At 37.4% G+C, this 23,429-nt stretch overlaps 1 protein-coding gene and 1 pseudogene across 5 annotated transcripts in view; one reads left to right on the forward strand and one right to left on the reverse strand.

The window, feature by feature from the left end:
* Exoc2 (exocyst complex component 2) overlaps window positions 1-23,429 on the reverse strand; it is a 205,587-nt gene that overhangs the window by 70,489 nt on the left and 111,669 nt on the right. For all 5 annotated transcript variants that reach the window (XM_047557921.1, XM_047557922.1, XM_047557923.1 and 2 more), the window contains 5 exons: window positions 12,954-13,078; window positions 4,593-4,658; window positions 4,278-4,435; window positions 3,752-3,873; window positions 2,550-2,611 (listed from right to left, as the gene is read on the reverse strand). In XM_047557921.1, coding sequence (XP_047413877.1) covers window positions 2,550-2,611; window positions 3,752-3,873; window positions 4,278-4,435; window positions 4,593-4,658; window positions 12,954-13,078 — 533 coding nt within the window. The remainder of the gene's footprint in view (window positions 1-2,549; window positions 2,612-3,751; window positions 3,874-4,277; window positions 4,436-4,592; window positions 4,659-12,953; window positions 13,079-23,429) is intronic.
* LOC124988429 (mortality factor 4-like protein 1) lies at window positions 21,117-22,075 on the forward strand (annotated as a pseudogene).

Genomic DNA, 23,429 nt, shown 5'->3' on the forward strand with positions numbered 1-23,429 from the left:
TCTCATTGGTCATTCATTTCAAGGCCCACTGGGGTTTAGATCTTCCCTACACTACTTACATGGCTTGTGTGTGTCAAGTCAAACAAGGAATTAGCTATTTATTTATTTTATAATTGCACTAGGGTAGTCAAACTTTAAAGATAGACTACAAACACATTTCTGTAGCAACTATCCCAGGTCATTGTCACAAAGGCTGATTATAATAATCAAGTAAACCAACCATCCTAGGTTACAGCAGCTGTCAGTGAGGTACACACGGGGCTGACCACATATGCTATAAACACTAACCTGAAGAAGGACCTAAAGCCAATACCTATTTTAAGGCTGAGGATCAAATTTACATCATTTTTTAAAACATGAAACAGAACCATGAAAACTGAGACTTTATTTTCTCAAACTGAACATATAACCCTCCCCCAATTTTTTTCTTTCCAGAAAACTAATTTCAGGCAGGTATCACAAACTAGGAATTAAGGTGACTTGATGTTTAATTTGGTCACACCTATTTCATTTGGGGCAAGTTATTCAGTGGATGATGGTCCAATGATCTCTTTTGGACCTATCCTTCAAGCTTGCTATGATAATTAGGACAGGGTTGTATGAAACAGTTTTGAAAATATAGTAAGGAATAATGTAAACTTAAGGAATTGCCATGGAGGCCCCAGTCATTACACATTTTAAATTAACAAATAAAGATTCTTTATGTTTACCTAAAGCTTTACAGTTTACAAAGAGCTTCAATCCACAGTATATCATGTAATCCTAACCCAAAACACTGTGAAGAATTATTCTATTCCTTTCCTAATTAAAGCATAGGGATCAGTCAGGTAACATGGCTTCTTTAGGATAAGTTGTGGTTCTAAACTGAATGCAGTACATTTTCTTCCATACCAGTGCTGTCTAACAGAAGTATAATATAAGCCACAAGGACAAGGTAGAGATATAATTTTAGATTTTCCAGTAGCCACATTAAAAAAATTAAAACCAAAAAATTTTAACATAGTTTATTTAATTCAAAATATACAAATATCATAACTTCAAAATGTAATCAACATAAAATGTTGAAAGATTTTACATTCAATCATTTTAGTATCTTGAGAGGCAATACTAGTTGCTACACAACTTTCTCTAACAATTTAGTGTGAGGTGAAATAAGGTACAGAATAGTTTTTATTTAAATACAAACAACTGTGACAAATAGAGTAAATCCAATTAAGATATTTTTATTCTAAAGATCTTTGAAATTAGATAATCAATTTATTAAAAACAATAAACTTTTCTAACTCATTTCAAGCATGAGTTAATAAAAAATTGGAAGTAAGCATTCCTTTTCTAAAGTATGTTGTTACTTAACATAAGGAACACTTGCATATATTTAAATCACATTAATATAGAACCTTCAATTTTGGAAAAATAAAACAAGACCCAATTTCCCCAATTCTCAAAGGAACGTTGTTGATAAGAAGTTCAGAACTTCAAGGAAAAGAAGAAATATGTGGGAGCTTTGTCCCTCAACAGCATCACTCCTCATTGGTTTATCAATTTGAACTGGTAAAAACCATTTTATTCTTGTTTCCTTATCTGAAGCAGAAACTGGAAGTTTTCTTCCCACAATTTAATTTCTCCCTTTTTCTCACTAAGGTAAGACTAAAATTGGGAGTAGCCACAAACTCTGCTGAAAAGCTCCACTTCCCTGCCTCTGCTGCTGAGGATGTACATACATAAAAGTGTTCTGCCAACTACACATGAAAAGACCTGTCAGTCATGGCTCCTAGGAGAGTGCTAGACATTTTTCCTAGAAGGAGTGATGCTGTGAGTTATCATGGGGCCATCCTGTGCAGAAGCCACTACAAAGTAACACAGAGAAGAAAGGCAAAGGGCATCTGGGTATTGGACACTTGGGTTATCTGGCCAATGTGTGAGAAAAAGGAAATTTCTTGTCTTGTGTAAGTCACTAGGTTGTTTCTTTGGCAAATGTCAATCTTACACATCCACATGCAAGATTTTTAGGGGGATTTGTAAGTCAGTTGTGAGAGCACAAAAAATTATGAAAACTATATTCAAAGATATTTTGAAACCCATCTGAAAAGAACAGACCATAGTTGTAGTTGCTGCCTGACCTGTGAACTTATCTGCAGAGGTTTGGGCTTGTTGTTATTGTTTTCTTAAATTTTAGGGGCCAGAAAGAACCCCTGTTCTGCTTTTCTGAAAATTTGAAGTTGCTGAGTAATATGGAATTAAGAATAAACTGTTTTTTAAAAACTAATACAAACAAAAATAGTGAAACAGGATGAAAAGAAGCCACTCTAAAAGAAACCCACTGTTTTCATTAATTGTTAAATAAATAAAAGTGATTAGCATTAAGAAAAAATTACTCAGAAAAATTTAAACAAGTGCAATTTTTCTATTTTCAGAAAACTATTTAGAGTTGCAATGCAGACAGCATACACACCTTATGAATATAATGATTTTAACATAATAAACAATATGTAATACTGTTTAATGTTATAAACAATAAGGACTAATGATGAAATAGAATTTAAACTTACTAGGGAAGTCAGTCCTTCATTATCAACAATCCAGTCCTCCTTTTCAGCTAATCTCTTTATTTCTACAAGGAAAACAAGCATACAGTCCTTTTCATTATAATTATCTCACTGATATTTATACAGATAAAAATCTACAAAGGGTATGGTTTTACTTATTTTATATAGATTTGTAAAAATCTGATGAAAGTAGGAATAGATGTAATTTTTGTAGACTTAAAGATCTAAATATGTATTATTTACTGAATTTTTCTAATAAAATACTAATATAAATAAACATTTTTTAATACATAGCCTAATTTGGAAAATATTAGGTTAGGCTTAATGATCCCTTGAGATGAGGATTACTTATTTTAATTATTCAGTACCCAAAACTGGACAGACAAGCACAAAATCAGCCCTACAATTTTTTTCCCTATAACTTCTGATGAATACTTTGGATTCTGTTTGAATGTTATACATTCTTGACAATGGCAGCATGATTCTCACTTGGCTAAAGGAATGCCAACTGCCAAAACTCCAACACTGCAGGCTGGTACAGGTTCCTGGGGAGAAAGGGTGAAGTGATAAATTAAGAGGGGAATGTTCAGCTGCACAATGTATTAACTACCAAGTCTGCAGTGATGTGACTTCCCCACTTAAAAGCCCAATGGCAGATAGTAATGGTCTGTGTTATTTCTAACAATGTTCTTGATTGTTTTCGATAACATTTAATACCGAAAAGGCTGCTTTATAAAGATTAACCTTACTGATTTTTATGATTCTCTCTGGAAGATCCTGAGAAAATTAAAAAGTATCTATAAAAAATTTCTAGTATTCATAATACCATTGCTAATGGCCTTTTCTCAGATTTTACATTGTTTTGTCTAGATTAAAAAGTTTGAATATACACATTTTTTAAAACAAATTCCTATTTTATACACTACATTTTCTACTTAACATTTGCTCTAAGGATGTTCTTATATTCTGAAATATTTTCAAGTATATCTGTCTCAATTTCTGCATGGTCCTGCATCTCAACTAAATTGATTTGAAAAGAAACCAAAATGGAAAAACCTCTATTAAACAGCTAGAAATGAGGTGAATATATTCAAATTACCATAAGAGTACTTTTCTCTTGTTTTCAAGGATTTGGAAGCTGGAAGAAGGGGGCAAATTCAGATAACTATTGTCCAAGTAAGTGTTATCAATTTTTCTTAACACACCTTCTGCTGTATGTTGTAATGTGACCATTACACAACGTACACGGAGATCCAAAATGAGATCCTGGATAGTCTGTAACATGTCATTAGGAATTTCAAGGGCAGTCAATGATTCATAAGTAAGCCTAGGAAACAAACACAACAAAACAAAAGTGAGCAGAAGGGATCTTGAAGTAATTCCTTGCTATTGCTTTCACCATCTGCACGTGTGCCTCATTGAGCTTACGAGCTATACCATTAGGAGGAAAAAAGGGAGAATAAGACCAAGACCGTGGTATAACAATAATACTGAATTAAGCAACAGAAAAGATATACATACAGTATGGTTTTCTCATCCAACATAAATACCAGGAATGTTTAAGAGTTTCACTATTAGATGATAAGTGAGAAATAGTGGAGGAAACAGGACAGAGAAAGAGGAAAGTAAAATTTCTTCTTGTTGACAATATTAAAATGGTCATATCCCATAATGAAGTCCCTCCCCTCCTTACTCCCCCAAAAAACAAGGTGTGTTTGTGTATATATTTACCTTATGGTCTGGATGACATGAGCAAGCCACTGCCCAGAGAGCTCAGATTTCACCTCCCAGCCTCCATACTGCCTCATTTCTCCCTCTCGGATGCTGAGTGGGAGCAAAGCTCCACGGATCAGCTTCACGAGAGAATGCATTACTTCCTGAATCATTTTCTAGAAATGGACAAGAAAAAATGTATTTAAATGTTATCAGGTTGGTTAAATAAAAGAATGAGTCTGATCAATAACAAATACTTTCATTGTAAAATCTTCTAGTAACCTCAGATGAGAAAGTCCTACCCTGTAGTCTACATACTTATCCTTAACTTACCTTGAAATCATTTTGTCTTTGCCTTACATTCTTTGATCTTTCAATTTGACCTGACTTCTCAGCAGTCTAAAAAAATTTAAAACAAAATAAAACATATTAGTTGTCTTTTAGAAACAATTTATAAAAATAAATGTTTTAATAGTTGTACATGAGAACATGAGATATAACTTGATTTGAGTGGATGCTTAAGAAATTAAGTTTCTGGTTATAAGATGATTAATTAGAAATCCTTTCTTATGCCAACAAGAAGTTACATACCTTTATAAAACCTTTAGGTACAATTCCCATAAATAAAATAAAAATTAAGTTGAAACTATCAATCTCATAGGAGAATTTCATATGGTATTTCAACAATTCTATATGATTAAACTATGATGTACCATATCCATGATAACATTTTTTAAAATACTTTTTTTAGTTGTTGTTGGACCTTTATTTTATTTATTTATTTTTATGTGGTGCTGAGAATCAAACCCAGTGCCTCACACATGCTAGTGCCTCACTCTGCCACTAAGCCACAACCCCAGCCCCATGATAACATTTTTAACATGATTTCTCATTAGATAGTACAGAAGTAAAAGGAAGAGTAAACTCTAAATTAAGTACAGCAATCCTAGGATATCCATTCTATTTCCTTGGTAAATACTTATAAGCATTATGTCATTTTACTTAAATAGATTATAAATCACTGCTCTTCTTTCAGGGATTTTACAATGTAATTTAGAAAAAATACATTCTACTATTCTAGAATAATTTTTTTGTTTACTGACATAGCCCACCTTTTCCTTAAGTAATGTGTAGAAGACATCATATTGATTAAAAGAGATCTGTTCAACTGGATTTCAGTTAGCATTTTATTATCAAATTTCTCACAACCAAGTACTAGAAAGGCAAGCTTAAGGAACCTTACAAATAAAGAAGCAACAACAAAATTATACCATGAAAGGAAAATTCTGACATTTCACTGATATAATGTAAAAATTATTTCTTAAAGTTAAAACCCTCACATATTATTTGTTAAATGGTAAAGAAATGTCTAGAGACCTTTTAAGTTAAAAAGTCACATTATCAATGATTATGTTACGAACTTCATATTAACTTTAAAATACAAGCAATGTTTATATATTTATACATAATATATATACACACATTGGATAAGCTAAAGAAACAGTGTATAGAGTTTGTTTATATAATGAACATTATTGAGTGAGTAAATAAAGGATTAGATTGTTGGTTGTTTCCAACAATAATGTCCAACATGCCTGATAAAAAGTAGTCAGCACAAACATAAATATGTATCCTTCAAACTCTAATTTATACTTATTTTTAATTGTATATTAAACTATGGAGTTGTCTTCAGTTTTTTTTCTTTGAAGGAACTCACTTTTGCTTTGAAAGGATTAAAGATATAAATAAAAACACTAAACTCAAAATTCACCTCAAAATAACCATTCAAAAAAGCTAACTCCTGTGTTCACTGGTCAACGATTCTTGAAAATCTTAGTACAACAGAATGGGTAAAAGTTTTCCTTCATTTTTAAGATGCATGAAAAGTGAAGTGAAGTGTATTAAGTATGAAAGAGATGTGATTAGGTCTCAAGTGAGGAGGAGGGAACAAAGAAGGACAGTGTAGAGGTGCCAGCCAGCAGAATGCTAGAGTGATCCAGGTGAGCAATGGATGTACCTGAAGGTAGATGGAGGAGCCCACAAATATAATATATACAATATATATAAAGCCTGACCACCCTGGGCACTGCAGTGAGGAAGGTGACATGCCAAGAGGCCTCCTGTCTGAGTCATGTCCACTCAGGCAAGCCCAAATGGCTCTAAGAGTCTGCTAGCCTGCTTTCTGTTCTTGTCCAGTATAGTGCTCAGTCAAAATCCCACTGCTGGGTTACAAAGCACAAATGAGACTCTGGGTTAGATTCCCAGTACTGCACCTGCTTACCCAGCTAAATCACACTGCTGGTAATACAGAGCCTCGGTGTAGAAAAATTTGCAAACACATGTTCTGCTCACTAAGGGGCTAGCGCTATTCTCTGAATGTTGTAGACACAATTTTCCCTTTTTTCTTTCTTTATTCTCCCACTAATTTGTTCCCACAGTTTCAAAGATCATTTCTATCTATAGCCTTCCAAGAGATATCTCCAGTGCAAATGTCTTCTCTGAGACCCATATTTGAATCTCAAATTGCCTACTTGCTATCTCTTCTTGAGTCTACTATCTTAGAAACTTGGTATGTTTCCTCCCAAGTACATTCTTCCTCAAGTCTTTCAGGCTCTGTAATGGCAAACATGTTCACTCAGGAGTCTGTTGCAGGGCTATATCTGAAAACCTGTCCTCATCTCTCTCATCTAATCCACCAGCATGACCAATCAACACTATCACCAAAATACAAGTCATGCCTATCAATTTCTCTCCAATTCTGCTGGTAAAACCTTCACCCAAACCACTCTTGCCTGCCTATACCACATTCATGGCTTCCCCACTTGTGTTCTCTGACAATTTATTTAGACTAGGCAACTAAAGCGGCCTTTTTTTTAACACAGGATGGTCAGCCCAGCCAGCTCCTCCTAACGTGTGCATGCCTGCTAGGGATAGTCTGGGTCTTCCTGTTTTTTCAGATGCCACATGACACATGTGCCATTCATCATATAGAGCATGTTGATTCCTCCTGTGTTGTTTCCTTTTCATATGCCAAGTATCAACTTAAATATGCACAGAGAGACCTTACCTCCATTCCATTCCACTACTAGAATTTTTATCTTAGGATAAAAGATAAAGGTTTTTGTTTCTTTTACAGTCTTTTGCAGGACTTAGGGTGACTTTTTAAAAATTATATTTTGGTCCTACCTCTCTGGGAGGGAAAAGAGTCAGGTTTACTCTCTTTCTTCAGCTCCAAAGAGTTTTTTTTTTTTTTTTTTCCCCGTCTTCTTTTTTCTCCTCTGAGGCAGCGGGGATTTGAACCATGGCCCTTGTGCATGTTAGGTAAGCACTCTCCAAACTGAGCTATTTCTTCAGCTCCAGGTTTACTCTTGACATTGCTTTATTTATACTGTATACTTCTATTTTAGAATTTATGTCTGTATATATATTCTGTGTGCATGTTTGCATGTATATGCATGTTGCAGGTACACATAATGTGTGCATGCATGTATGTGTATACTCTATGTCATGTGTATGTACACAAATGTATTTCTATAATATTGGTAGGTACATGTTTGTGTGTGTGTGTGTGTGTGTCAGTACCTGGCACACAGATGGTTTCCAGTGTATTCAATAAATATCTGGTGAAGGAATTATCACTGGACCTTCCTGCACATACTTCAAAAACTATGACTGCCCTAAACACTGGGATACTCTGAAGGCCTTTTTGAAAAATCTGAAGTCCTAGGTCTCAAGGAGACAGATTAAACTCTTGGAAGGAGATCTGCCAAGCATAAATACTATGATATGCTCCTGAAGAACTCAAGAGACTCAGTTCTTCCTAGAGATTTAAGTTGTCCACAAAAAGTATGAGCAGAAGTCTGAAAGTTTTGTAAGAAGACTAGGGATTGGGAGTACTACTGCTGGTGTTGAAATCAGATGTTGTAGAGGATCCAGCTCCTACTGGAATGTCAGGAGGCACACAATGACACTGGATACTGAACTGCTAAAGATTTAAGAATCTTACAATAATTAATTTTATGTGGCAATTTGAATAGGCCACAGGGTGCCCAGGCATTTGTTCAGATATTATTCTATGTGTGTCTGTGAGAGTGTTCTAGATGAAATTAACATTTAAATCAGTAGACTGAGTAAAGCGGGTGGTCCTCCTCTATGTGGTGGGTCTTATCTGATCAGTTGAAGGTCTGGATACAACAAAAAGTCTGTTTCATTGTCTCTGAGTAAGAAGGAACTCTTCCCGCTTGAATGTCTTCATCTTGGGGTATTCACCTTTATTTTTGCTTTGATACTTGAACTGAAACATTTGCTTCTTTTGGATCTCGAGCTTGATGGCATTCACACTGTAACTTATATCAGTTCTCCTGGGTCTCCAGCTTGCTGCCTCACCTTGCAGACCTTTGACTTATCAGTTTTCACAATCACATGAGCCAATTCTCTGTGTGTGTGTGTGTGTGTGTATGAGAGAGAGAGAGAGAGAGTGTGTGTGTGTTATGCATACCTATACATATCCGATTTGATCCGTTTCTCTGGAGAACCCTGATTCACACAGACCTAGTCTGATACGCTGCAGAGGAAGGAAGGGACGTGCCAGCATAAGACTGTCAGAGGGAGTCTTCTCTAATTGTGTCCTCCACAGGGAACTGACTATTCAATGGGAAGATTATTTCAAAGTCATTTGTTCTGTAAATACTTTTAAATGAAAGAAAAAGAGAGAAAATGTGTAGTTAAGAAGTATCAAGGGCTGGGAATATGGTTCCATGGTAGGGCACCTGCCAGGCATGTATGAGGCCCTGGGTTTGGTGCCCCATCATCCCACAACTCAACAAATGTATCAAATTAAGGCTATGTTTTTGTCACAATTTTGTTTACAAAACAGATGCTTGTTAATGTATGATGACATCTACTGGACAATAATTTTGTAAAATTTAGGAACTTATCTCCAAATACACACAGAGTAGAAGGGAAAGAGGAGTTAAGTCTAATGCATGCAGTTGCTAATAAAACAACAGTGACATATTGTTTTAATCTGATGAGGAGATGAACATTCCCAACACAAGAAATTTCCTTAGTTTTGCCCTACTTTACAAAAAGAAAAAAAAAATCCAGTGGTGAAATCTACAGTACATTTTAATTGACATGAGCTGTACAACTTTTTAAGATAGCAATTCCCAACAATGAACAAATAATGGAATACTTAAAAAAATTTCATTCAAAAATACACTACATTTAAAATATATCTAAAGGTGAGATCTTAATCTATTATTAACCATTTCGTTAACTAAAAACCTTAACTCTTTCCTGCATACACAGACCAAAACTACTTTGTGGTAAGACCAACGGCTAGATTTCACTGTTTTGATTCACATTATGTTACTTCACATGGACTAACTGGTTTGAAGAACTGACTATTTCTTTAAACTGTTGGAAACTTCATCTAAATCTTTAACGGATGGGCTCTTAATAAAACAAGACAGTTCTATAACAACTCAATATGAAAATTTAAGCAAATTGTATTTAAATACTGTAAAGCTCTCTGGTATGAAATTAACCCTTAAGAACCCAAGTTTTCAATTCTGAGAACATAATAATCATTTCCACAGTAGTATACTTGTTGCTCAATTTAAGCTTTTATAGGTGTTCTACATCTGAAACAATGGGACAAAATGGGTTAAATATCAACGATCGGAAACTTCAAAATTCTTCCCAATATTAAGTTTCTAGATTTCTCTCATACATTGACAGGGTGGACACACGTTCAACTCTTCCACTCCTTGCTACTTCCCTTTGTTACTTTTTGAGATTTACAATAGATGGTTAAAGAGTTTTAAAACATGCTTTAATCTATAGAATGAATTACACTTAACTAATAATCTTACTATAAACTTAAAATGAACATTTATGAACGTAAGTATACAGAAATATATTCAATTCAGTAGAAAAATTAAAATCATCTTTTTGTGTCAACAAAAATGTTGTCTATGAGATCTGAAGTAGGTCATTTATTTTTCATCTACAGTCAAATATCTCATATTTTTACCATACATAGGTAACCTACAAGGAAGGAAAATATATTCCCTTTCACTAAAATATTCCAAATCAAAAGCTCTTAGAAACTTTATGACTAAAAAGAGTCTAAATAAAACAAGTTACTGACTGTGTTGTGTGGTTCACATTTAGGAACTGATTCAAATGAGAGAAAAAACTCTTGACTAGAAACAAATAATATGGCTTATAATCCATTTCCTAAGGGACTAATTCTTCAGGTGAATTAATCTACCTTGACATCATTCAATTCTATTCTAACTGTTTAGCACTCTAATTTTCTTTTGCTCTTTTTTTGGTGGTACTGCAAATCACATCCAGGGACCATACGCATGCTGTGCAAGTGTTCTTCCTCTGAGTCACATTCTCAGCCCTGGCATATATTTTATTCCAAATAATAAGAACTCTTATTTATCTGCCAGACACTGTCATAAGCACTTTACTTACTTTAACTCACTGAATTCTCAAACCAGCCCTATGGAAGAAGACATAAAGAAGTAAAGGTCAAGGGCAGTAAGTGCTGGATGTTTCTGTTTATAACACTAGTTTTGTGAGAAGATTTTTGAAAACCATCTGTGAAAAGACATGGTATGGAAGCACCTAACCTCTACTGTCCAAACAAATGAGCTAGTTTAGAGATGGAGCAGATTATGAAGAGGAAGCTGTACTGTGAGAGATACAGCTCTTCTCCACTGTGGTAGAGGACAAAGTGCCCAAAGCCTGTTCCCAGCACAGTGAGCTGACCACAATGCAGCTGAGATCCATGGAAATACAAATCAACTTGTGAAACATATGAAAGCAGAGCACTCAGAAAATTTTTCTCAGCTGACCTGCGAAACTGAAGTTTTGCAGCAATAAGCAGCATTATATTTATGAAACCCCACTTTATTTTATAGGATTCCCTCTATTAGAGTTCACTCTTCAAGAGTTTTCCTATAACCAGGTGATACAAAAAAAGAAAGGAAGTTGTTAATTATTGGTTTAATATTTAAAATTGCCCCTGTATAGTAATTATTACTGCTGAGTTAATTAAATAAAAATTGCATTGGTAAGTCATGCTTAAGAGATTGGTTTTATGGCACTAAGGACCTGGGTTTTCACGTACCACCATTTTTATGGTTTTCACACATGAAATAAATTTTATGGGTTAGATAACAGTCAATCATATAAAAAAAAGAATCCTAGGGATCTAGTAGACAGAAAAGACATCATGGTCAAGGAGTTTTAATATGCAAAGGGAAAAAAAAAAAAAACCTCCAGAGGATGATTCTATTTCTTTAACACCTGAGTGATTTATGCTCATGGTCAAAGGAGACTCAACAGAACCCTAGAGCATCCAGATACTCATCTACTTCTATAACCATTTCAGATTGAGAAGGAGGGGTCTAGAACATCAAAGATGTGACATCTTGTGGGAGGTTTTGGTTTTTTGCCAATAAAAAAGGTGTAGCTCTTGTTCATGTTTACTTTCAATGTTGCCAAGTTCAAAAGAAGTAGGAAATAGCTCCTACCTTCATGAAGACCCCCACACCTCTTATAGCTCTCCTGGGGCTATACAGAGTTCTCCCATTGAGACAAGAAACAGAACCACCTTCTCAATCCTACAGGTGGGTCCAGGTAGCAACTAGAGGCAAAGGATGTTAAGAGTCTACATTCCAAGAAATGGAGACCTTTTGTGAAGTATCTGAGGTGAGATCATAAAGTGATAAGTCTGATTTCCAAGTGTAACACACAAAAGTCAAAATCATAACTTTATGCTCATACTTTCCACACTACCAACTACTGATACTTCTCAACTCGCAATGTCATTATGTACTGATAAATCCACCACATATTAGAAATATCCTAAGTTGAAAATGCATTTAACATATAATCTATAGATAATCATAACTTAGCAACACAGTAGAGTGTGGGCTGTTTTCCTGCTCACTGCTGCCACCCAGCATCACAAGAGATGATTACACCACATGTACCTAGTTTGGGAAACAAAATTCAATGTGATGTCTCCATTGATGTTTATCACTTTCACACCATTGTAAAGTTGAACCATCATAAATCAGAGACATCTGTACATTGCAATTAAGACATTAAGTAAATGTGTGACTCATTAAAATGTAAAGGCTCATAAGAACTCAAGTAGGCTGAAAAAATGGGGTTATGTGACATGATTTTTAAATTTGTTCCCATTAGGAAATTCTAGTTATGTGGATTATTTCAGACCTGTATACAAACTGCAAACCTTTTATTTTTGCTTTATTGTTTGTTCATAGTCTACCAGACACAATAATTTCATTCACAACTTGTTCTGATTGACATATTTGTATCTGAATCCTTGAAAATACTTCCATGTTCTTCTTAATTTAGTTGCTTTCCTCATTTAATCCTTATAACCACTTGCTGAGAGGAATAACTTACTATTCTCTTTCCAACAGATGAAGAAAGTGAGTCCTGGAACAATCAAGTAATTGGATCAATGCCATGTGGCCACCAAGTATCAGTGCTTTATATTTATAACACTTTTAAGTAAACCTTAAGATATAAAATAATACTTACAGGGGTCAGGCCTCTAAGGTTTCAAAATCTAAAATAAATATTTAAGAACAGAAATTCACAGTGACTTAGCTCCACCTATAGTCAATTTCCTTTACATACCTCACTGAAAAGGCTTCCATTAACATAGGAAATCCAGAGTTTCCAGAAGTTAGGCAGCTGACTTAAAACAAGCTTAGTTAATTTTTCAACAAATGCCACTCTGTAGGGAGTTTTGTATCTCCATGCTAAGGGAAAGAAGAATAAAATACTATGAATACTCTTTTGAATCAAGAATATAATGTATTTGAATATATGATTTTCTATCCACACCCACACCTAAAAATCAAATGCATAGGAGAAATAGCCTAAATATGGGTAAAAACTTGTGTTGGCCCACGTTGGCTATGGAACTTTAGTTTAGTGACACAGCAATATTTCTTAACTCACATCACACTCCAGAGCACAGTAGTCACCAAGTCACTTTTCTTGTTTCCCTCTGGTAATGAGAAGCACCCTCTAAAGCATTGCAGCCCGGATAGGCAGGGGCCAGGATGACAGGTCAGGACATCAGCTGGGAGGGCTTGAGGAGAAGGGTACTTTGGCTGTTCAACGTTATCCTCAAAATAGTATAGTTTTCTTCAAAAAAGCCATGCCTTCAACCAACAAAGAAAAGCCAAGGCAGGAGCTTGCTCCACCAACAATAATGAAACTCAAGGCTAATTTACAACCTTTTAGAAAAGTCATATACCCCAGATGGTGAAAATTCAGTCAAGAATCTAGTTTTCATAGAAGAGCACATTCAAGGAGGTGTTTCAAGATGGCGGACTAGAGGGTGGCTGCATTTCATGTTGCTCCAGGACTCAGGATTCAAAAAGAGGAGATATTGAGAGACTTGGAACCAACTCAAAGCCGCCAGGTGAGTCTCTCCCATTGGGGAGGCGTCACGGAGGGGGCGGTAGTCCCGGAACGCAGGGAACTTTGTGAAGTAGAGTTGCCCAACGAGACACCTCTACCCCCGCTGGAGCAGTGAACTCCGACAACTGGGAGGCAGCTCAGCACAGCGCTTGGACTCGGAGCGACCACTGGGGCTCCGGGAGGCTGCCCAGAGGAGGAGTTGTGTGGCGAGCTGTTAGGACTCGGAGCAACCGCTCCTGAACACCAGGGGGGCCGCCCAGAGGAGGAGGAGGAGGAGCGCGGCGTATTGCTTGGACTCAGAGTGACTGCAACAGGGCTATGGGCGGCTGCCCGAAGGATGAGGCACGCGGTGAGTTGTTTGGACTCAGAGCGACTGCTCCTGAACACCCGGGGGGCTGCCCGGAGGAGGAGGAGGAGCGCAGTGGGTCATTTGGACTCGGAATGATGCACTAGGGCTACAGGCGGTTGTCGGGAGGAGGAGGTGCGCAGTGAGTTGCTTGGACTCCTGGCGAACGCACCGGAACACAGTCGCTGGGACTCGGAGCGACTGTACGGGGCTCCAGGTGGCTGCTCAGAGGAGGGGCCGCATAGCCAGGCGATTAGGTGCAGAGCAGGGCCCCAGGACCTAGGAGGCTTCTTGGTGGAAGAGGTGCACAGAGACAAGCTGAGGGTGGAGCGAAGGTTCCAGGACTGCGAGCAGATTCTCTGAGGAGAGGCAGCCTAAGGAGACTCGTCTGGGAAGGGTGAGGCTCCCAGGCCCAGGAGGTAGGTCCAGACCCCTGGGAACGTTGCAGAGGAAGGCAGCCCAGCCCAGGTGGTAGTTGTGGATTGAGGGGAACCTCTAGGAGGGGAACTGACCAGCGAGACCTCCCCTCTGGGTGAGTCTTCCCCGCCGGGTGAGGTTTTCCCACAAGGATGGTAAAACCAGAGACACAGGCACAAACAGGCCTTGCCTCAGCCCGCAGCCTAGATCCCCTTTGGATGACCATTGGTCAACAAGTGGAGGCACCTCTGCCCACTAGCAGGGAATATACCGCACCTGAGGGTCACCACTCCGAGAGAGGCAGCTTCCTTGTGGAACACTGCATTATCAACTTCCTCCAAAACTTCAGGCTACTGAAGGCTAAGAGGGAATATACCAGAAATCTTCAGAGACATTATAAGTCAATAGAGGAAATCTGCAATATCTCAGTGTTCCACTGATACCTGAACAATATGAAAAACAAGGGAAGAAAATGCCCCAAACAAATCTAGATGTTACATCAATAAAATCCAATGACAGCATGGCACAAGAAATGACAGAAAGGGAGTTCAGAATGTATATAATTAAAATGATCAGGTGTCGGGGTTTCCGGGACCCCCAGCCTTGAGCACGGTCAAGATGGCGCCTGGCACTGAGCCAAAAGCGGCCAGCTATACAGTAAACAACCAGCGAATTCCAATGATTGGCTAGTTAACGATGTGATTAGAGCATGCCCCCCTCGTGTACCTATTCTATACCTGCAGCTGTCCGCGCGTTTACCTCGTGTACTCTCCCCTGATTGGTTGAAGTGTATATAAGCCTGGTGGGTGGGAGAGTAAGCGGAAGCTGAAGCTGAGAGTAAGAGGGCAGAAGCTGAAGCTGAGAGTAAGAAGAAGCTGGGAGTAAGAGGCAGAAGCTGAAGCTGGGAGGGCGCGGAAGCTGGGAGTAAGAAGAAGCTGGGAGTAGGAGCAGATGTTGAGAGCAGGAGCTGAGGGCAGAAGCTGAGAGAAGAAGCTGAGAGCAGAAGCTGAGAAAAGAAGCTGAGAGAGAAAGAGGCTGAGAGTAGGGGTAGAAGCGGAGAAGCGGAACGACCGGCGCAGGCGAGAGTTAAGCGGAGGGAAAGAGAGCAAGAGAAAGAAAAGAGAGAAGAAACTGAGAGTAGGAGTAGAAGCTGCGAGTATAGGCGTGCAAGCGGGCGTGAGCCGAGCGGGAAAAACGAAGCGGCCGGAGCAGGCGAGAGCCGAGCGGGAGAAGAGTGAAGTGCAGGAGAGGGAAAGAGAACGAGAGAAAGGGATAGATAAGAAGGAAAGAAAGGAAGACTGTACACAGTAAACTCCCAAAGCTTCAGACGTTTGTCGTGTCTCTCTCTGCGGGCAGAGGGAACGCGATAATCAGAGAAGCAAACGATGAGATGAAAGAGCAAATGCAGGCATTGAAGGATGAGATGAAAGAGCAAATGCAGGCATTGAATGATCACAGCAATTGACAAAAGAGCAAATACAGGAAGCAAAAGATCATTTCAATAAAGAGTTAGAGATATTGAAAAAAAAAACCAAACAGAAATCCTTGAAATGAAGGAAACAATAAACCAAATTAAGAACTCCATAGAAAGCACAACCAATAGGATAGAACACCTGGAAGACAGAACCTCAGATACTGAAGACAAAATATTTAACCTTGAAAACAAAGTTGAACAAACAGAGAAGATGGTAAGAAATCATGAACAGAATCTCCAAGAACTATGGGGTATCATGAAAAGGCCAAATTTGAGAATTATTGGGATTGAGGAAGGCTTAGAGAAACAAACCAAAGAAATGAACAATCTATTCAATGAGATAATTTCAGAAAATACCTAACATACAAAATAAAGACGGAATTTTAGAGGCTGTGAGAGAAAAGAACCAAATTACATTCAGGGGAAACCAATACGGATATCAGCAGATTTTTCAATCCAGACCCTAAAAGCTGGAAGGGCCTGGAACAACATTTTTCAAGCCCTGAAAGAAAATGGATGTCAACCAAGAATCTTATACCCAGAAAAACTTACCTTCAAATTTGACGATGAAATAAAATCCTTCCATGATAAACAAAAGCTAAAAAAATTTACAAAAAGAAAGCCAGCATTACAGAACATTCTCAGCAAAATATTCCATGAGGAAGAGATGAAAAACAAAGAAGCAAATCAGCAAAGGGAGGAATTATCCTAAAGGAATTGTCAAATAAAGGAGGAACCAAGTCATGTCAAAATAAAAAAATAAATAAAATTTAAAAAATGAGCCAAATGACTGGGAATACAAATCATATCTCAATAATAACCCTGAATGTTAATGGCCTGAACTCATCAATCAAAAGACATAGACTGGCAGGTTGGATTAAAAAGAAAGATCCAACAATATGTTGCCAGCAAGAGACTCACCTCATAGAAAGAGATACCTATAGACTAAAGGTGAAAGGATGGGGAAAAACATACCATGCACATGGACTCAGCAAAAAAGCTGGGGTATCCATCCTCATTTCACATAATGTGGACTTTAATCCGAAGTTAGTCAGAAGGACATTTCATACAGCTTAAGGGAAGCATGAATCAGCAAGTCATAACAATCATAAACATCTATGCCCCAAACAGTGGCTCATCCATGTATGTCAAACAAATCCTTCTCAATTTCAGAAACCATATAGACCATAACACAATAATACTAGGTGATTTTAACACGTCTCTCTCACCACTGGACAGATCTTCCAAACAAAAATTGAACAAAGAAACCATAGATCTCAATAACACAATCAATAATCTAGACTTAACGGACATTTATAGAATATACCATCCAACAAAGAGCGAATACACTTTCTTCTCAGCAGCACATGGATCCATCTCTAAAATAGACCATATATTATGCCACAAAGCTAATGTTAGCAAATACAAGAAGATAGAGACACTACCTTGTATTCTATCAGATCATAATGGATTGAAATTAGAAATAAATGAAAGAATAAAAAACAGAAACTACTCCAACACCTGGAGATTAAACAATATGCTATTATATGATGAATGGATAACAGAAGATATTAGGAAGGAAATTAAAAAATTCTTAGAAGTAAATGAGAAAAAAGAATCATCATATCAAAATCTCTGGGACACTATGAAAGCAGTACTTAGAGGAAAATTTATTTCATGGAGCGCATTCAATAAAAGAAGTAAAACTCAACAAATAAATGACCTAACACTACAGCTCAAAGCCCTAGAAAAAGAAGAACAGACCAACACCAAAAATAGTAGAAGACAGGAAATAGTTAAACTCAGAGCTGAAATCAATGAAACTGAAACAAAAGAAACAATACAAAAAATTGACAAAATAAATAGTTGGTTCTTCGAAAAAATAAACAAAATTGATAAACCTTTAGCCACACTAACAAAGAGAAGACGAGAGAAAACCCAAATCACGAAAATTCGGAATGAACAAGGAAATATCACAAGAGTCACAATTGAAATACAAAACATAATTAGAAGGTATTTTGAAAATCTATACTCCAACAAAATAGAAAATTTCGAAGACATCAACAGGTTTCTAGAGACATGAATTGCCTAAACTGAACGAGGAGGACATACACAATTTAAATAGGCCAATTTCAAGTAATGAAATAGAAGAAGTCATCAAAAGCCTACCAACAAAGGAAAGTCCAGGACCAGAAGGGTTCTCAGCCGAGTTCTACAAAACCTTTAAAGAAGAGCTCATTCCAATACTTCTCAAAGTATTCCATGAAATAGAAGAGGGAACCCTCCCAAACTCATTCTATGAAGCCAATATGACCCTGATACCTAAACCAGACAGAGACAAATCAAGGAAAGAAAATTTCACACCAGTATCCTTAATGAACATCGAGGCAAAAATTCTCAACAAAATTTTAGCAAATCGATACAAAAACATATTAAAAAGATAGTGTACCATGATCAAGTGGGTTTCATCAGGAAATCAATAAATGTAATTCATCATATCAATAGACTTAAAGTCAAGAATCACATGATTATTTCAATAGATGCAGAGAAAGCATTTGATAAAATACAGCACCCCTTCATGCCCAAAACACTAGAAAAAATAGGGATAGTGGGAACATTCCTTAACATTGTAAAGGCCATCTATGCTAAAACCATGGCTAATATCATTCTAAATGGTGAAAAACTGAAAGCATTCCCCCTAAAAACTGGAAAAAGGCAGGGATGCCCTCTTTCACCACTTCTATTCAATATCGTCCTTGAAACTCTAGCCAGAGCAATTAGACAGACCAAAGAAATTAAAGGGATACAAATAGGAAAAGAAGAACTCAAACTATCCCTATTTGCTGATGATATGATTATATACTTAGAGGAACCAGGAAATTCCACCAGAAAACTTTTAGGTCTCATAAGTGAATTCAGTAATGTAGTGGGATATAAGATCAATGCACAAAAATCTAATGCACTTTTATACATAAGTGATGAATCTTTGGAAAGAATAATTAGGAAAACTACCCCATTCACAATAGCATCAAAAAAAATAAAATACTTGGGAATCAATCTCACAAAAGAGGTGAAAGACCTCTATAATGAGAACTACAGAACACTAAAGAAATTAAAGAAAACCTTAGAAGATGGAAAGATCTCCCATGTTCTTGGATAGACAGAATTAATATTGTCAAAATGGCCATACTACCAAAAGTGCTATACAGATTCAATACAATTCCAATTAAAATCCCAATGACGTACCTTACAGAAATAGAGCGAGCAATTATGAAATTCATCTGGAAGAATAAGAAACCCAGAATAGCTAAAGCAATCCTCAGCAGAAAGAGCGAAGCAGGGGGTATCACAATACCAGATCTTCAACTCTACTACAAAGCAATAGTAACAAAAACGGCATGGTATTGGTACCAAAATAGACAGGTAGATCAATGGTACAGAATAGAGGACATGGACACAAACCCAAATAAATACAATTTTTTCATACTAGACAAAGGGCCAAAAATATGCAATGGAGAAAAGATAGCATCTTCAACAAATGGTGCTGGGAAAACTGGAAATCCATATGCAACAGAATGAAACTAAACCCATATCTCTCACCATGCACGAAACTAAATTCAAAATGGATTAAGGACCTCGGAATCAGACCAAAGACCCTGCAGATTATAGAAGAAAAAGTAGGTCCAGATCTTCAACATGCCAGCTTAGGACCAGACTTCCTCAACAGGACTCCCCATAGCACAAGAAATAAAAGCAAGAATCAATCACTGGGATAGATTCAAATTAAAAAGCTTTCTCTCAGCAAAGGAAACTATCAGCAATGCGAAGAAAGAGCCTACAGAGTGGGAGAAAATTTTTGCCAATCATACTTCAGATAGAGCACTAATCTTCAGAATCTATAAAGAACTCAAAAAACTACACCAAGAATGCAAATAACCCAATCGACAAATGGCCTGAGGAAAAGAACAGACATTTCACAGAAGATCTACAAGCAATCAACAAACATATGGAAAAATGTTCAACATCTCTAGTAATAAGAGAAATGCAAATCAAAACCACCCTAAGATTCCATCTCACCCTAATTAGAATGGCGATTATCAAGAATAGAAGCAACAACAGGTGTTGGCGAGGATGTGGGGGAAAAGGTACACTCATACATTGCTGGTGGGTTTGCAAATTAGTGCAGCCACTCTGGAAAGCAGTGTGAAGTTTTCTTAGAAAACTTGGAATGGGCCTACCATTTGACCCAGCTATCCCACTCCTCAGCCTATACCCAAAGGACTTAAAATCAGTATACTACAGAGATACAGCCACATCAATGTTCATAGCTGCTCAATTCACAATAGCCAGATTGTGGAACCAACCTAGATGTCCTTCAATTGATGAATGGATAAAGAAACTGTGGTATATATATACAATGGAATATTACTCAGTCATAAAGAATGATAAAATTATGGCATTTGCCCACAAATGGATGAAATTGGAGAATATCATGCTAAGTGAGATAAGCCAATCTCAAAAAACCAAAGGATGAATGATCTCACTGATAAGTGGATGATGACACATAATGGGGGGTGGGAGGGGTTAGTTTTAGGGTTAGAGTTAGGATTAGGGAGGGGGGCAAGAATGGAGGAAGGAAGGACTGTATAGAGGGAAAAGAGGGGTGGGAGGGGTGGGGAGAAGGGAAAGAATAACAGATTGAATCAAACAACATTACCCTATGTAAATTTATGGTTACACAAATGGTATGCCTTTACTCCACGTACAAACAGAGAAACAACATGTATCCCATTTGTTTACGATAAAAAAAATAAAAAAAGAAGGGCACATTCAAGTGCAATAACTGAATAATTCTTCCCACAACACAGAAATTCTAGAGAAAAAACGTATTGTAACCTCTTTGGTTCTATATTATTTAATACAGTTTTAGTAGTAACTGGGAAATAAAGCCTTAGAGTTCTCTGGGGAAAAGTAAGTTTTGGGGAATAAAAACAAACAAAGAGAAATCGGGCCTAGGATGTAGAGCTGGCTGTGCCTGATTGTGTGTGTGACATGAAGTTGGGTGGGGTAGAGAGTAGGGGGCGGTAGTCGTGGGTGGTGGGAGAAGGAGGAGGTGGCGAATCACTTATAAATGGCGCCCAAATAGGACCCAAAACTGAAATTCCAGGAGGGTGAGCGAGTACTGTGTTTTCATGGGCCTCTCCTTTATGAAGCAAAGTGTGTTAAAGTTGCCATAAAGGACAAACAAGTGAAATACTTTATACATTACAGTGGTTGGAATAAAAATTGGGATGAATGGGTCCAGAGAGCAGAATATTCAAGTATGTGGACACCAATCTGCAGAAACAGCAAGAACTCCAAAGAGACAATCAGGAGCAGTATGCAGAGGGAAAGATGAGAGGGGCTGCTCCAGAAAGAAGACATCTAGTCTACAACAGAAAAATGTTGCAGTGAAAACAAAAAAGAACAAACCGAAAACACCTGGAAATGGAGATGGTGACAGTAACAGTGAGACACCTCAGTGTCCTCGGAAGGTCCCGGGTAGATCCTACTGTTGAAAATGAAGAAACATTCATGAATAGAATTGAAGTCAAAGTAAAGATTCCTGAAGAACTAAAACCATGGCTTGCTGAGGACTGGGATTTAATTACCAGACAAAAACAGCTGTTTTATCTTCCTGCCAAGAAGAATGTGGATTCATTCTAGAGGATCATGCAAATTACAAGAAATCTCAAGGAAACACAGATAGTAAGGAGTATGCTGTTAATGAAGTTGTGGCAGGAATAAAAGAGTGCTTCAATGTAACGTTGGGCACTCAACTGCTCTACAAATAAACGACGGTATGCTGAAATCCTTGCAGATCATCCTGATGCACCCACGGCCCAGGTGTACGGAGCACCACATCTACTGAGATTATTTGTGGGAATTGGAGCAATGCTGGCCTATACTCCTCTGGATGAGAAGAGTCTTGCTTTATTACTGAATGATCTTCACAGTTTCCTCAAGTACCTGGTAAAGAACTCTGCAACTTTGTTTAGTTCCAGCGATTATGAAGTGGCCCTTCCTGAATACCATGCGAAAGCAGTGTGAGGAGGCGTTCTTTGCTCACTTGTGTTTGGATCTCTGTAAATACATTTTTGTTCTTAGTTCTTCTCTTGTACAAATGATGTACTTTGAAGATGTTAGTGTATAACAGAACTGATGTTTGTTTTCTGTTTGAATTTAAACAGAGAAAATAAACGGGGTCACTGCTCCTTTTTCCTTTTTTTTTTTGTTTAAATTTCATTTCAAAGTTGCTACCAGTGTATTCAATGATGGACAACAGAGAGACATGCTGTAGAGTGTTTGCCTAGTTGACAAAGCTGCTTTTGAATGCTGGTGGTTCCATTCCTTTGACACTATGCACTTTTATAACACGTGTTAATGCTATATGACAAAATGCTCTGATTCCTAGTGCCAAAGTTTCAATTCAGTGTATATAACTTAACATACTCATCCATTTGTGCTCCTTTTTTTTTTTTTAATGGTGCTTAAAGTAAAGAGCTCATCCTTCGCAAGTCATCAGTGTTGTTCCTTAGGCATTATATCTTTGCTCAAATTGTTGAAGAATGGTGGCTTGTTTCATGGTTTTTGTATTTGAGTCTTATGCACGTTTTAACATGATAGATGCAATGCATTATGTAGCTAGTTTTCTGGAAAAGTCAATCTTTTAGGAATTGTTTTTCAAATCTTCAATAAATTTTTTCTTTAAATTTGAAAAAGCAAAAAAACAAAAAAAATGTAGAAATTTAGGCATCTGTAGTGATTTTCAGGCTCCCCCTTTCTTTAACACAGGGATTACTGCGTGGCTACTTGACTCAGGATTCCTTCCTGTCTCCCTTGCTCCTAAACTACTCCTTGGCTGCTCACGTGGGAGCTACTGCAAGCTCCCACACAGTCCTCCCCCTAGTCCCAGTTCACAGAGATTATCAGAAATGCTGGATAGGGGGTGGAGGGAAGTTAAGATCTAACTGTTATTTAGCAACCTCAAAGACAGGTCAGCCTCCAACTAGGATTTCCATTAACTCCATGATCAACCACTAACTTCCTTTTAAAATATCCCTAGGCAAAAAGTGCTGTTCTTGTTGGTATTCCAGGGAGGGAGGTATAAATTGTATGTATTTTAAAATGTCTGATAATACATGGCTAGAAAATAAAACTTAAATGATACACAGTGGAAAGTATACTGCCTGTCACCACCCCCATTTGTCCAGTCCTCAGTTCAGCTATAAGAAACCACTGTCACAAGTAATTTGTGATTCTTTGCTAAAAGCTTTTCGTATATGCAAATGTAAATATGTGCTCTCTGTCTCCCAACTGCCACTTTAAACAAGTTTTTTTGGGGGGTTACACAAATGAAAGCATAATAAGTATACTCTTTTGATGCTTGGCTTTTCTCAGTTAA

Source organism: Sciurus carolinensis, chromosome 7 (genome assembly GCF_902686445.1).
Source record: "Sciurus carolinensis chromosome 7, mSciCar1.2, whole genome shotgun sequence".
Lineage (NCBI taxonomy): Eukaryota > Metazoa > Chordata > Mammalia > Rodentia > Sciuridae > Sciurus > Sciurus carolinensis.